At 28.6% G+C, this 15,592-nt stretch overlaps 2 protein-coding genes across 8 annotated transcripts in view; one reads left to right on the forward strand and one right to left on the reverse strand.

Annotated features, from left to right (window-relative positions):
* Window positions 1-7,789, reverse strand: part of Pex1 (peroxin 1) — a 103,326-nt gene extending 95,537 nt beyond the window's left edge. For 6 of the 7 annotated variants that reach the window (XR_004690182.1, XM_035081109.1, XM_035081107.1 and 3 more), the window contains exon 1: window positions 5,103-7,789. Coding sequence is in view for 6 of the 7 variants with exons in the window: in XM_035081109.1 (XP_034937000.1) it covers window positions 5,103-7,427 (2,325 nt within the window). In the remaining variant the exon portion in view is untranslated. The remainder of the gene's footprint in view (window positions 1-5,102) is intronic. The other variant, XM_035081108.1, reaches the window with a different exon arrangement.
* Window positions 7,790-11,087: 3,298 nt separating this feature from the next.
* On the forward strand, window positions 11,088-15,232 carry LOC118065681 (serine/threonine-protein kinase D3-like). The gene is made up of 10 exons (XM_035081117.1): window positions 11,088-11,370; window positions 11,476-11,906; window positions 11,994-12,108; window positions 12,194-12,511; window positions 12,594-12,925; window positions 13,015-13,288; window positions 13,380-13,540; window positions 13,746-13,804; window positions 14,202-14,590; window positions 14,679-15,232. The coding sequence occupies exons 4-10, from the start codon at window positions 12,247-12,249 to the stop codon at window positions 14,789-14,791; spliced, it is 1,593 nt and encodes a 530-aa protein (XP_034937008.1). The 5' UTR covers window positions 11,088-11,370; window positions 11,476-11,906; window positions 11,994-12,108; window positions 12,194-12,246; the 3' UTR covers window positions 14,792-15,232.
* The last annotated feature ends 360 nt before the right edge of the window (window positions 15,233-15,592 follow it).

Below are 15,592 nucleotides of genomic sequence, written 5' to 3' on the forward strand. Positions count from 1 at the left end.
AATATCTAGTATTCAAGTATTTTCCGTTTCCAAACGATATTATAAAACACCATTTGTACTGCTCTCCATGTCAATTACACTTATGAGAACAATCTAATTTAGACAAAAATATTGCGCTAATCTGTAGTAATCGTAATCAAGTGATTAGGAGAAAAGAACTTTCATTTTTTTTAACCTTAAACATTCGTACTCAATTGCAACAACTTTAAGAGGGTCATGACACTCAAAAAGCATTGTCGTATAAAACAAATAGAACTAAAAAACAAGCCAGTAATCTGGAAGATATTTTTCAGAGACTTTTCCGAGTTTTTCCCAGAATTTTCAGAGCTCTTCAGAGTTTTTTCAGGAAATTATTTCCATACGGGTTAGCTTTGTGGTTAGAACACCAGGCTTTTATTTTACCGATTAGGGTTCGATCCCTGTCATACCCATTTTTTTTTCTTTTTTTTTCATTAAAATTTTACATAAATGCAATAATTGGTTGTTTATACTAGTTTAAAATCAATTCCTATTGTCTTTTAAAGACAACATTTTCTAAAAAAGAGTATAGTATAGTATAGTATAGTCATATATGTAATACTCCTATATTGCTAGTCGGTATAGGGAGAGAGACTTAAACATTGCGGTGCAGACATATATGCGTTTGTCTCACTTATTATACGCTGCGACTTGTGCGCATGATCGTGAATGGAGCGTGCGCATTAGATAGCATTCCAATTTGTACAAGAAATGAGATATGAGATATTCATTTTGCATATGAAGTAGCGTCTGTTTTACATCCAATTTTTTATATATTTTAATTGACTCCATGTAAAATGTCAAGTTTGTATTATACAATTAAAAGGCGACGCTACTAAAGGCACAATGCCTTTATTATCGCAAATAAAAAATCGCGGACCATATATAACACCATCAAAGAATGTAATGGCTATTTGCAAAGTTTGCGAACAGATTATCAGAAAATATCAATCGGAAATAAGTAAACCTTCAATTAAACAATTTTTAATAAATAAAATATTTAACAACATAGGGATGCAATTTGACAATAAAATCATGAATGAACACATTTTATCACAAGATATTTTGGATAATCATCGATCGCAACTTCGCAAATACGTTATTGAATTATATTTAAATACTCGGTTACATTATGAAGCCAAAAAAATGTCCGAGAAGGATCATTTTATAAGACAAAAATATACAAAACTCGTATTATTTAAACACCAATAAGTTTAATAATGTATAATTTGTTATACTGGTATGTGTAAATAATAAATTATTTATTGTTAAATATTATTTTTTTCTGAAATGCCTGTTTCAAATATGTTGTTCATTTGAATGAAGCTGCTTATAAGAAGTAGAATATGCAAACTTCATTTAAAAAAAATAAAATAAAATCTTTTTTCATTAACAAAGAAAAAAAACATTTCTATTTGTAAATTGTTTAAAATTAATTTCAAAGCTCATGAATGCTACATTTTTTATACAGTAAACTTTAAAATTATTAAATAAAGATATTTAAAATCCAATAGCTTGTATACTATTTATAAAATATAAAAATGAATTTGTTCTTACAACTTTAGATTATTTTATTTATTATAAATTTATTTACAAAGAAATAATATATAGAAATACCTTTGAAATTAGATATTAAATTATTATATATAAATGATTTAATTATTATACATGTTTAAACAATTATTAATTGAAGTTATTCTACTAATAATAATAATAATAATAATAATAATAATAGAGAAAAGAAAAGAATGAAGAGATTTGAATACCCGAGACTCACTGCCGGAGTCGGGAGCTTTACCGCTGAGCTACGAAGCATACAGAAACGTATTTACTATAACTTAATTTTAAGTTGTGAAAGGGAGGTGGCTTGCCCTTCTCCAATTGCCAATTCTCCCTCTACGGTAGTGACGCTTGCGCACAACAGTTCAAATGAAAAGAAAGAGACAGACATATTCATTTTCTGTCTCACTTCATAGGCCACGCGCTCACTTACGGGAACTAGCAATATAGTAGGAGTATTAGATATATGAGTATAGTATAGTATAGTATAGTATAGTAACTAGTAGAGTATAGTAACTCGTTCCTCACCCTCAGCTTCTTCTTAGAAAAACAAGTTTTTTTTCGTAATTAATTGGAGGAATAATTTAATAAAATAAATAAATTGATGTATTAATATATAGAGTTACTTAAACGAAAGAAAGGAAAAAAAATATGGATGGCTGGGGTCAACTGTGATCATGGTGCTGCTATCAGTCAGACTTATTTGAACTAATTTCGAATAATAATCATCCCAAATCGTAGGTTTCTAATTTCTTCGTATTTATTCAATTTTATCACCTGAAATAATTTTTTTTTTGCTCAGAAATGTTGTAAGAAGTACGCTAGACAACATTTAGGAGCTGAAATTAAATAGAAAATAAATAATTCACGATTTCTTTTCATAACCTTGTAGCGGCCATCTTGTCGTTGAAGAGCGGCAAATCAATTTATAATTATTCAATTTTCTTTTTAATTTTTTTCAAAGCCTTTGGCTCATTATTATTATTATACATAAATAAGTTTTTATTTTTTTTTCTTATTAACATCGTAATTTGTTAATAAAAAATTGTTTCGAATAAGAACTAATCAAAAAGAAGCGTTTTATCACATGGTTGACATGCGCATAAGACGTCGGACTATATTGTATTGAATCGGTGTTTTTGAAAGTGAAGTGTTTTAAGTGTTCATAAAGTAATGAAAAAGCAATAATTGCAGCTCGTCTACGATTAATAATTTTCGTAATAATATTATTGGCCATTTTTTATGAAAATGGAGCTGTCACTGCGCACGCAACAAAACCAGATAGTTTTGAAATCCAGCTGTAAAACATGCACCATGTGAAGCCAACCGTGAAAAAAACTATCACATCTAGCGTCATAACACGCTTCAAATCTATAGATTGATTTGAAGCGCTATAGCTACTAAATCAAGCAAAGATTCCAGCGCGTAATCTTGCCTCGTGTGATGCGGGCTCAAAGGAGAACACAAATCTTATCTCTTTTCTCTCTTAGATTAAGGGTCATGGCTCAAATAAACTGGTGCAGCGCCATCGCTCGGTGGATTCACAGAAACTTTTACGTTGTGATGGGAGCGTGACATCCGTCCCCAATAAGATGTCAGTCAAAGGCATTTTTACAATCTTTTAAATTTAAATCTTTAAATGTATAATCTTACTGATTGTCAATCAAATTCTATGATGCCCAGATTTTTTATCTAATGATCATTTTAAAAATAAGCCTTATTCTTTTAATCTTTTAAAATTGGTTTTTTTTATTTTTAATCATTTAATATTCAATCAAATTATAAAAATTCTTCTTTTTTTAATGTTTATCATTTCATTGAACAGTCAACTTAAGAAATTAGGACTGGTAAATTATCTTGCGTCGGTATAGTAGGAAAAAAATTCACTAGTGTCACCGTTTTCTGATAGATAACAGTAATTGCACTGTTTTCAATCAAAAATTCGAAATGCTTATACAAAGAAAAGTCTTCTGTCTGGCTCATGTAATGTCATGTAATTCCTACTACATAAATAAGGATGTTTAGGCTTATAATCTAATGATAATAACATTTTTATCTTCATGTTAACGTAATAACGCAATCCAAGTGAAAAAAATTTGAAAACTGAATTATTAAAAAGTTGAAAAACTTCAAAAATAATGTCTGTCAGTATTATTCTCTTCTTTAATAAACATAAACAATTTTTCGTGCAACGAAAAAAAAAAAGTTTTATTACTTAAGTTTTTATAAAAATAAATCAGTGTTTGTAATGAATACCTCAATTTACCTGGATTTAAATATAAATATAATATGAGTATAAATTTATTAATAAATTTTAATATAAATCACTAGTCAGCTTTAAGTAAATAAATTGTGGCCACTAATGTTGGTAGTAAATGAGTTCATCCTTCCTTTTGGATGATATTTTTTTTTATGGAAAATTGTATATATGAGTTATATCTTATGTTATCTTACCATTGAAATACGATATCATCGATAATAAATACTGAATTTAATGTATCCAAACCAATGTTATCTATGCTTCATAATGCAGGATATTTTCCATTTATGCATTCTTTGTTGAATTTATCTAATATAGATGATACTTTTGTTCGATTATATAAAAAAATGCTCCTTCTTTATTACAGATTTATTTTTATAAAAACTTAAGTAATAAACTTTTTTTTTCGTTGCACTAAAATTGTTTATGTTTATTAAAGAGAGAATAATACTGACAGACATTATTTTTGAAGTTTTTCAACTTTTTAATAATTCAGTTTTCAAATTTTTTTCACTTGGATTACGTTATTACGTTAACATGAAGATAAAAATGTTATTATCATTAGATTATAAGCCTAAACATCCTTATTTATGTAGTAGGAATTACATGACATTACATGAGCCAGACAGAAGACTTTTCTTTGTATAAGCATTTCGAATTTTTGATTGAAAACAGTGCAATTACTGTTATCTATCAGAAAACAGTGACACTAGTGAATTTTTTTCCTACTATACCGACGCAAGATAATTTACCAGTCCTAATTTCTTAAGTTGACTGTTCAATGAAATGATAAACATTAAAAAAAGAAGAATTTTTATAATTTGATTGAATATTAAATGATTAAAAATAAAAAAAACCAATTTTAAAAGATTAAAAGAATAAAGCTTATTTTTAAAATGATCATTAGATAAAAAATCTGGGCATCATAGAATTTGATTGACAATCAGTAAGATTATACATTTAAAGATTTAAATTTAAAAGATTGTAAAAATGCCTTTGACTGACATCTTATTGGGGACGGATGTCACGCTCCCGTTGTGATCCGAAATTACCGGCATGTTAACCCAAAGTACCGACGTGTGAACCCAAACTTAGTCCGCGTTATTAACCCAGCATTGGACTTCTATACTGGTCTCTCTTCTCTGATTTCAGTTACGCTTTAAAATTTGAATATTGCTATTACCTTGACTAGACTATAAATCGATCAAACCTGAAAGTTTCATTCCGAATTTATTTACATAAAACAGTAAAAATAATTCGTTACCTTAATACTTATGAAGTTGAGACCACATTCTCTAGCAACTGCACCCGCAATCATGGTTTTACCAGTTCCCGGCATTCCATACAGTAAAATTCCTGTTTGTTGTTTAATAGGAGCATTACTGAATAATTCAATGTAACTCAATGGCCATTGTAATAATTGAACTAAACATTCTTTCACATCTTTTAAACCTCCTATTTCATCCCAACTATAGCCAGTTTCAGTAAATAATGAAACTCCATGTAAAGCGATAGGATTATAGTTCTTAGTAACTTCTACAAAATCATTATTGGTTATTGTTATCTCATTTTTTTCATTCGAATTATAAACTGACTTCCTCCAAGCTACATAAGATATTTTTTCAACCAAATCAACTATATCTTGAACTATAAAGCCTTCTGTTTTATCACCAATAAAATCCCAATCGATTGTTGTATCAAAATCTAACTGTTTATGTTCCAAATTTGCTCGAATAATTTTAAGACGATCTTTTTTCTCCAAAATTGGTATATGGTACACAAAATTGAAAAACTTTATTCCTCCAAGTGTTTTAAATTGATTTCCAAGTCTACTTATATTTAAACAAGTAGCAATGACATTTAAACAATGAGCTGTTTGAAAATTTGTAACGATATTTATTATTGAATCAGTTATTCTTGCCGCATTTATTGAATCAGGAGTATTTTCTTCATACTCACTAACATCGTTGTTTGTGATGCAATCAATATTATCAAAAATTAATAAAGATGGCTGATAATAAGCACAATTAGACATTGTTGAAATCAAAAATTTCTGTACAATTTCTACTTTTTTCCCTTTTAATTTCTTACAATTTATTGTCTCAACATGAAATAAATACGGTGGCTGTTGAATTTGTTGTTTAATAATTTCGCACAATATTGTTTTTCCTGTTCCAGTGCCTCCACAGATTAAAATATTTTCTTTGTTGTAAATAATTTCTGATGATTGACATGTTTTCAACCTTAATTCAAAAACTAGTTTACAATCATTTATAATTTTTTTGATCGCATTTGTTAAAATAATTCGTGATTTTATGTTTTCTTGTCCAACAGATGATAAAGAGTTATTAAAGATTTTAGGAAGAATTCTAAGTGGTAGTGTTTTGATCTTATCTATCTTGACTAAACTGTAATTGATTGTTTCAGGAACGAGTTTAATTTCACAACTGACTTCTGGTGATAAAAATATTTGTGTATTTGAATTAATTAAAATTTCATCATAAACATCGAATCGCTTGATATAAGAATCAAAAAGTTCTTGACTAATTTCATTATTTATGGGAATTAACTTAATTTCAGTTACATTTTGCTTCTCAACAGTAATTTTCTTAAAAAATACTTTACTACCTAATTTTAAATCCAGCTGTCTTAGTAAATTTCGACATGCAAATACATTATTGTCGTTTATTGTATTCAATTGTTGGCAACAAAATTCATCAAAGTTTTTAATATTTTCAATAATTATCACCTTTATGATCATTTCTCTATTGTTGAACCAATCTTTTTGTTCATTCATTATTAAACGTCTTTGTTCATTGTTATTTTGTACTTTTTCCAATTTACAAAAAAAGTATTCACATGTTTCCACACCTGAAGATATTTTAATTGCTTTAGATAAATGTATGAAAATATTCAAATCACAATAAATTTTGTTCGTTGGGCTATAATTATTACAAATCACTTCTTCAATTAAAGTTGGCAGTGGATTAATTCTAACAATTGATAGAGAATATTTATCATTAACTGTATCCAAATCGTTACTTTTTTGTACTTTGTGTGATCTTTTATCATCTTTAATTGACTCTTGAACATTAACTTCAGTAAATTCGACTAATTTTCCGTATTTGAATTTGGGTGATAATTTATCAACATACAAAACAACATTCAAATTTTTCGACAGCCAAATAACAATTGGTTGATTTAAAGTAACAACATTTATTTGTTGTAAAATAATTCCTTGCAATTTATTCGAGCGTAATTTGACTATTTCAAGATCTTCTTCGCTTCGAGGAATAACATCGATTGATGATAAAGTTGGTAGGTTATCTACAAATGTAATGTTTACATAAATACCTTCTCTAAAGTCTAGTAGTTGAGCAAAAGTTGAAGAAATTCCTATTGAATTGTTATCTCTGAATGATTGTGAACGATTAAATGAAAAATAAAAAACTTCATTTACATCATCAACATGAGTTACTTTCACCACTTGCACGGTTGGTGGTAATTTATTAGTTAAATGATGTGATAAATATACGAAGCAACTTTTTGTTGTAATGTATTTTATGGTTAACTGAATATTTTGGATCATTATTGTATATTAATTAAATTATTCACTAATATTTTCAACAAACTTTTTTCTAACATTTATCATAAAAACTCACAATTGTTTATTATAACCTTAACAAGTTTTTGTTTTAATCACTATTTATTTTCATAAATATTGTGAACACTTTTAAGTTCAGATAAGTAAGTAAAATTAAGAGAAATACTGTCGATAAATGATTTGCATAATTATCGAGATAATTAATACAAAAAACCGGTTTGTTTTTGCTGAACAAATGTCAATAACCACATGTTGCATATTCATTGACCCTTACTGGTCAATTGACGCTGTGTGACGTCTTGGAATTTAACGCCATTTTGTATGTAAATTTAAATTGTTATCATGAAACAAAAACATTACTTTTAGAAAAGACAGAAAAAATTATTAATTTTTACAAATATAATATTACTTTTTATTGAAACAAAAAAATAATTTGAGAATTCTACAACAATTCAATGGAAATTGATGATTGTACATTGTATATTGTATAGTATGTACATACACTCGGCTTCATTTATGCCTGATGTATCCTAAGAGAGCAATTTCCGACCGCAAGTATGATTTTTATTTACATTGAGTTCCAAATCTAGAATTTTTTGAGCTTGGGCTGAACTCAAAAAACTTTAAAATTCGTGCATTATCATGCAAGATAAATAACTAACTACTCTCTTTTTAACGAGTTAATTGTTGTTAATAACGACACAACTTTGTATTCTACTAATACGAAAAAAAATTATACTATGTACTAAAATATATTTTTGATGTCATTTTAATTTTTATACTTTTTTCAGTTTAGCCCAAGGTGAAAAAAATTCTAGATTGGAAACTCAACGTAAAAAAAATCATACCTGCGGTCGGTAATTACTCTCCAAGGATACACTAGGCATTAATGAAGCTGAGTGTATCTGGAGTAGAAATGCGAGCATGACCGAATTGGTCATTTATGATCGTCATGTCACGGTCATAAGACTGTCAGCTGATCATCACTAAAATGACCGACCACCGGGTTAGTCGCGACATCTAACGGATAATTGTATGACACTCTAGTAGCCTTTATCCATTTTAGCGACAATTATTTATATTTTGAATTGTAACGTAACATAACGCAAGATATGTAAATAAAAGAATATTAGAGATTCAATATATCAATAAGCTTCAAAAATAGATATTTTAATTATAAATTATTCTAAAACCATTAATATTAAATATAAATAAGTTAATTTTCTTATTGCTCAGTCAAATCGTTTTTTTTAAGGAATTCTTTCAAAATTTTATATTCTTCAATAGCATTTACTTGTTGAACGTGATTACGAGAAGCAAGTGCTTTTATTAACTTCCTAGAGGAAGTAATGGGTCCGATTTTGCGAATCCCGAATTTTGACATATCTCCACGTTTTAAAGTCCCCAGAGTCGAATACGATCGTTTTCCAGTGGACGTCTGTGTGTGTGTGTGTGCGTATGTGCGTTCGGAATTATTTTTCGCCTCGATTATCGGGAGAACAAAAGATGATATCGACGTAAAACCAACTGCATTCGACGCGAAATTGCGCAACTTAGAACTGATTAGGTTTTCAACAAAATCGGTAAAGCCATTTTTTTGGCAGAATCAAAAAACTGGAAAAAAAGGAAATTACTTGAATTTTGCAATTTATAAATTATACCATTTTCTAGACAAAATTTCGAGATCTTATGGAAAATATGAATATTAAATGATTAGAAGACTTGTATGAAAATATGGTGACAATATTTCATCAAAAAAAAAAATTTTGAAAAACAACATCAGCAATGAAAGAATTTTAAACTCGTGTCAGGATTAAGAAAACAGCATTAAAGACGCTATAATAGTCAATAATAATTGTCAATAATGTGGAATTGTGTTCATAACAGTTGAACATTGTTACTAACAAGTGATTATTGATCATAGTAATATTTAAATAATAAGTTTTAAATTGTTATAAACAATAAAAATAGGGATCCATTCTATATATATGAGTACTTTTAACGTATAATTTTTTCTTTTACTAAAAAAATGTTACCAACCGAATGACATGAATAAAAACATACTTTATTTGTGTATGATAATTAAATTTGTTGTAAATAATGAATAAAAGGATCTATGAGGTATATTTGAATTCTTCTAACGCACAATTTTTTCTTTTACTGAAATAAAGTAACTAACCATATCAAATGAATAAAAACAGACTCATTCCGTTTATAACAAGTCCATTTGTTATAAAGAATGGAAACGGGTTCTATTCGAACTGATTTTTCATTTTTTCCACTGGGAAGTTGGTCGTGTGGACCCTTCGGGTCGCACCCAGACCACTGCAGAGCACTGATATTTTCTTTTTCGTATTGAGATTCTGAGCTTTGTAATTTTTCAGCTCCATCATAAGCTTGCACGCTATCAGCTGGATTAAGCAAAAATGAAACCTGTTGCTCTTCATACATTTTTTTGCAGTTATCACAAGTACAAAGCAATGATCTCTATCCTTCGGACCAGAAGCAAGAACCAGTACGTTGTTCACATGGAGAATATAATAAGAAGTTTTCTTATGGACATGGAGAATATAATAAGAAGGCCGCAGTGACGTTGGGGAAGTAGGCAAAATAAGGCCCGAGTCATGGAGAATATAATAAGGAGGCCGCACTGACGTTGGGGAAGTAGGCAAAAGAAGTATCAAAAAGTAGAGTTGTAGGGTATTACACAGAAACGCAACAAGCGGCGCTGGCATCAGGAAGCGTCGAAGTAAAAAAGAAGAGAGGGCATATAAGTATCAAAAAGTAGAGTTGTAGGGTATTACACAGAAACGCAACAAGCGGCGCTGGCATCAGGAAGCGTCGAAGTAAAAAAGAAGAGAGGGCATATAAGGCGGAGCATTATAATTGAGAGGAGGAGGAGCATGAAGACAGAAAGTAGTTCCCTCTGAGGGACCGAAATCGAAGCAAAATGAAAAAATAATAGAATTGAATTTAATACAAAATAATCTGAAATCAACTCCCTGCGTAGAAAAAAAAATTGTTCAGAAAAGTAATTTTAAAAAAACAAGAAATTGACGATCGCGAACATCAGTAAAAAAAATATGGAATTTTAATGACTATTTTGAATATCGGACAGGATCATAGATCAGACTGTTCTCTATTATTCTGCCAATTTTTATTCCTTAATATTGATGTTGAAGAAAGTTACAGATTTTAGAAGCTACAAAAATCATGTTTGTTATACCTTCTTCTCTGGGCTGTCTGGCCTCAACTGATGTGGGCGGATCTACCACTGTAGCGCTTTAATCTTCTTATCCCTCTCTCTTCTCCTATTCTCCCACTTGTTTCAATTTTTCTGACGCTTCTTGACATCAGCACTGTCCGTAGAATTTAGGAGAACTATCCACCATCTCTACTTTTAGTACCAAAATCCTATCCCTGAGCTCGGCCTCCTTATTATATTTTCCATGATTGTTCAGAAGGTTTTGCAAGTTTAGTACATCTTGTCTTATGCAGTACCGGACATAAATGCTGTTCAATTTTTTGACGGTTATACATGCAATTTCCCTATACTGCCTTATAGAAAATCACACAGCATTTATGTCCGGTACTGTACACTCGTGTTCATTAATGCCTTCCCATTACCATGGGAGAAATTACCGACCGAGACGGTTTTTTTTTTATATGAATTATTCCATCTATTATTTTTCAAATATTCTATGACTAAATTCTCCTCCGGCCCTGCCCCCTCTTAAAAATAAATTTTCCTACTCCAAAACATCTTATTTCCCCTAATTTTAATTATTTCCCCTCATTTTTGACAGCTAACAAACATTTTTGTTTATAAATAATAAACAGTGTACAGTGTCAATTTTATAAATGTAAACATAACTCGTGTTGACATGTATTCGAGAGGCGAGTTATCATAGGATATCTAAAGATTTTTGTAAGTAATTATCAAATTTAAATTTAATTTAATATTACAGGTTATAATGTAATTAAAATATAATTGATATCAATTATATTTTATTATGATTTATCTCAATTTTAGAGCCGGCTTTCAAGTACTCTTTGGAAATTAAGCGATAGTAGTCAAAAAATTGATCAATTATGTGGTACATTCCAATGATAATAAGAAAAAAAGAAGCAAAAAGTTATAGTACAAAAAAAATGATTAAAGATGAATACAAAAAAGGAGATAATTGTGTTATTATCGAAGATGTTATTATCAGTGGAAGTAGTATTTTAGAAAAGACTTAACTCCAGAAGGTTTGAACGTTACTAAAGCATTAGTAATTATAGACCGAGAACAAAGTGGCAAAAAAAATATAGAAAATGCTGGTATTAAAGTAAGAAGTTTGTATACTCTTACCAAGTTAATGAAGTATCTTTTTGAAGCTGTTAAAATTACTTTAGAAACGATTAAAAATGTTTCTCAATACATAAAAGAATATTCAGCACCATTGATAACATTGAATAAAGGTAAAAATTAATATAAATTTTAAAACATTGCAAAACAAACATTCATGAACATAAATGATTGATTTTTAAATCTTGTTGTTACCACAGGTAGCGAGGGCGTAAAATCGTCTTCGATAAAAATGAAAAGTCAAGCCTAGCCTGCAGGATACTTCTTATTGTATCTCTGCAAGAGTGCTTGTGATACATTCACTAATTTTTTATTGTAACTCATAATTAATAATGTTTTTTTTTAAATATATAGTCAAGCAAGTGATGATTGTTTGTTGTAAATTTTATAATTGTTTTAGACATAAATCATAGAGTATGTTTTTATATATTAATTGACACACAAAAATCTACCATGGACGGAGCAAATGTTACATTCCTTTTTCAATTCGGTTTATTACGTGATACTGTTAGTATAGAGGCAAGTGCCTTAACATTAAAAACACTAAAAGAATATGCATGTAATTTTATAATTACTAAATGCCCTGATCATGGGCTGAATCAATTATTTGAAAGATTGCTTTTATTCAAGCATGACTACAACTCATCAAATGTTTTACAACTTATTAAAAATGCCGCAGAAATAGTTGACGAAACATTAATTGAAATTGTATTAAAAAGTACGTTAAAAATTTATCTATTACATTAATACTTATTTTAAATTTATAAAATAAATATTTTTGATATTTACTTAAATTATAGCCCAAGTACCAACCGAAGAGATTATTGTACGACCCCATACTTTATCTGTACATTCATACAAAACACCTACTTTTTGCAATTTTTGTGGTGAAATGCTTTTTGGATTAGTGAAACAAGGTCTCAAATGTGAAGGATGTGGCATGAATTATCACAAAAGATGTGTTGTAAAAATTCCAAACAATTGTATACAAGATTCAAATAAACAAAGGCGTAGTTCAACAATGCTAAATGTGCCTAGATCACCCAGTCAAGGTTCTACAAGTAGTTTTGGAGGTGCTTGTGACGATAATCAAAATATGGGAGCATTTAATCTCAGCCAAAATAATACTTCTGTAAGTTTAAGACTCTTTCAAACGCTCTAATTATTCGTAGTTTTACTTGGCCTACTTAAAAGTATATGCATATTTTTTTATTTTTACAGTCTGTTACAACTTCTAAACAGTCCAATTCATCATCTTTGGGAGATAAAATTCCCTGGACAGACCGAGAAATGATATCTCGAATTAAAATACCTCATACGTTTGTTGTCCATAGCTATACCAGACCAACAATATGTGGGTATTGTAAAAAACTTTTACGTGGACTTTTTAAGCAAGGTCTACAGTGCAAAGATTGTCACTATAATATTCATAAAAAATGTATAGACAAAATTCCTAAAGATTGTATTGGTGAAAATTCAAAGGATAATTGTGGTGGTAACATTTATAATTTTTTTAATCACTATAAATTTATTTAATAATAATTAAAAATTTATAAAAATTAAGTAATATTTATTTTTCTAATTAGGAACAGAGTGTTCAGATAGTGATCCAGGAGATCATGAAGGAAAATTTGATGAAGGTAAAGAAGATGGTGATATGGATAGTGATGTCGAGTCTTCCCCAAATTCATCTCAGCATGAATCATATCAACTGTTAAATGAACACCAAGTTGGCGAAATATTAAATGTAAGTTTATTAAGACTAGAATTTAACTATGAATAATCAAAAAAATTATAATTTGTAGTAATACTTTGTATGACAATTATTAAGTTTAAGATTATTGATTAAATTGAATTTAATGAAAATTATAAATTATAGTCAATTATTGACATTACTTCATTCCGACACTATAATTTTTTCTATTGGATGTACGATTATTTTTTCATTACAGCAACAACTAAAAATTTCTGACGAACCACTTCCAAACTCTTGTCAACCAAACTCATCAGAGTAAGTTTTTCTATATTCATTTATGCATATAGTAATACGTATTTTTACATATCAAGAATATAAGATTTTTTTGCTGAAATAATTACCTGTTAAATTCAATTTTTTTGAAATTATTATAAAGTAAAAAGAGTACAAAGTTACAACGTACCTACTTTATTTCAAATACATTTGCAGATAATAAATATTATTTGAAGCTGTCGTAAACTCTGTTCTCAGACTCATAATTTAATACAATTTGTTTATATGACCATTGAATACATGAATTCATATTTTTTTTAAAGATCAGAAACGTACCGAAGTTTTCAAATCAAAATTGAATAATGATTAATTCATCAATATTAATTATCATCGATATTTTCTATTTTAATGTATCTCTTCTTTATAAATCTCCTTTAAGCAATAATATACCTTTCATGAGAATTGTACAAAGTGTGAAACATACAAAAAAATGCGGTGCAAAAATTTTAAAAGAAGGTTGGATGATTCATTACACCAGTCGTGATTCAGCTCTACGTAGACATTACTGGCGTCTTGATTCAAAAGCAATAACATTATTTCAAAGTGATACAGGATCGAAATACTATAAGGAAATTCCATTAGTTGAGATATTAGGTATTGAAACGTTCGATTCATCAGAGTCTTCCAAGAAAACATATTCCTTTAAATTAAGGACTGCACTAGTTGACTATTATGTTGGAGAAGATTCATTATATTTTTATTTGGCTGGATCATTACCGACACTAGATAGTGATAAATATTCAGCACCATTGATAACATTGAATAAAGGTAAAAATTAATATAAATTTCAAAACATTGCAAAACAAACATTCATAAAAATGAATGATTGATTTTTAAATATTTAATATGTTTACAGAATCATCACATAATCGTTTGATAATGGATTATGCATCTAGATCAAAGCTTACTATGAATCAGCTGGCTGCCAATCTTTTCGAGCTCATGGGAAAAAAAAAAACAAATCTTTGATTAGCAGCTGACATGACAAAAACTAATGATATTTTAGAATTAGCTGAACTTGCTGGACCCCACATTGTTATTTTAAAAATCCACGTAGACATAATTGATGATTTTTATAAAGCATTAAAACATAAATTTTTGATCATGGAAGACTAAAAATTTTGAGATATCCGTAACACAGTAGCTCTGCAATATTCTAAAGGATTGTATAAAATCTCGGAGTGGGCGGATTTGGTAACTATTCATCCAGTATCTGGTACAGGAGTTTTAGATGGTGTCAAAGAAGCTTCAAAATATATTTACAATGATCGAGGAAAATTCTTAATCACAGAAACGTAATCACAGAAATGTCATCACTTATTTTTAGTTTTTTTATTTTTTTTAGGTAACATTATTCCTTCACTCTCTTTCAGAAGCAGAAATGAAACAGTATTCATTTTTGTTTATAAATAATAAACAGTGTGTCTTCAGTGAATTTAAATGTTACATTTATTATAATTATAAAAAATGTTATGACTTCAGTCATAACAATCCATTATTTTTGTTATTTTTCAATATACATATTAATAAATGTTAATGATAATCACAAAAAATACTTTTTATTTTTTTTCTTATTTTTATTAATATTTGAAACATAGTACATTCTCATTCTTAAAAAGATCTAATTCTTTTTTGAGGAAAAATATCATACGTATTTGCAATGATATGATAAGAAAATTTTTTATTTAATTATTTATACAAAGATATTCAATAAATAAGCAGTTCTATTAAGTGAATCGAAGACAAACTATTAACTATGTTTACTGAAAA

The sequence above is a fragment of the Chelonus insularis genome, unplaced genomic scaffold (genome assembly GCF_013357705.1).
Source record: "Chelonus insularis isolate UGA/USDA-ARS -01 unplaced genomic scaffold, ASM1335770v1 contig_31_pilon, whole genome shotgun sequence".
In the NCBI taxonomy this organism is placed as follows: domain Eukaryota; kingdom Metazoa; phylum Arthropoda; class Insecta; order Hymenoptera; family Braconidae; genus Chelonus; species Chelonus insularis.

Bases quoted from the DNA above. Each gene is read 5' to 3' on its own strand.
- LOC118065681 (XM_035081117.1), top strand. From the start codon at position 12,247: ATGGACGGAGCAAATGTTACATTCCTTTTTCAATTCGGTTTATTACGT. The intron at 12,926-13,014 runs GTAAGTTTAAGA...TTATTTTTACAG, and splicing joins TCAGCCAAAATAATACTTCT to TCTGTTACAACTTCTAAACA. The intron at 13,805-14,201 runs GTAAGTTTTTCT...ATCTCCTTTAAG, and splicing joins TGTCAACCAAACTCATCAGA to CAATAATATACCTTTCATGA.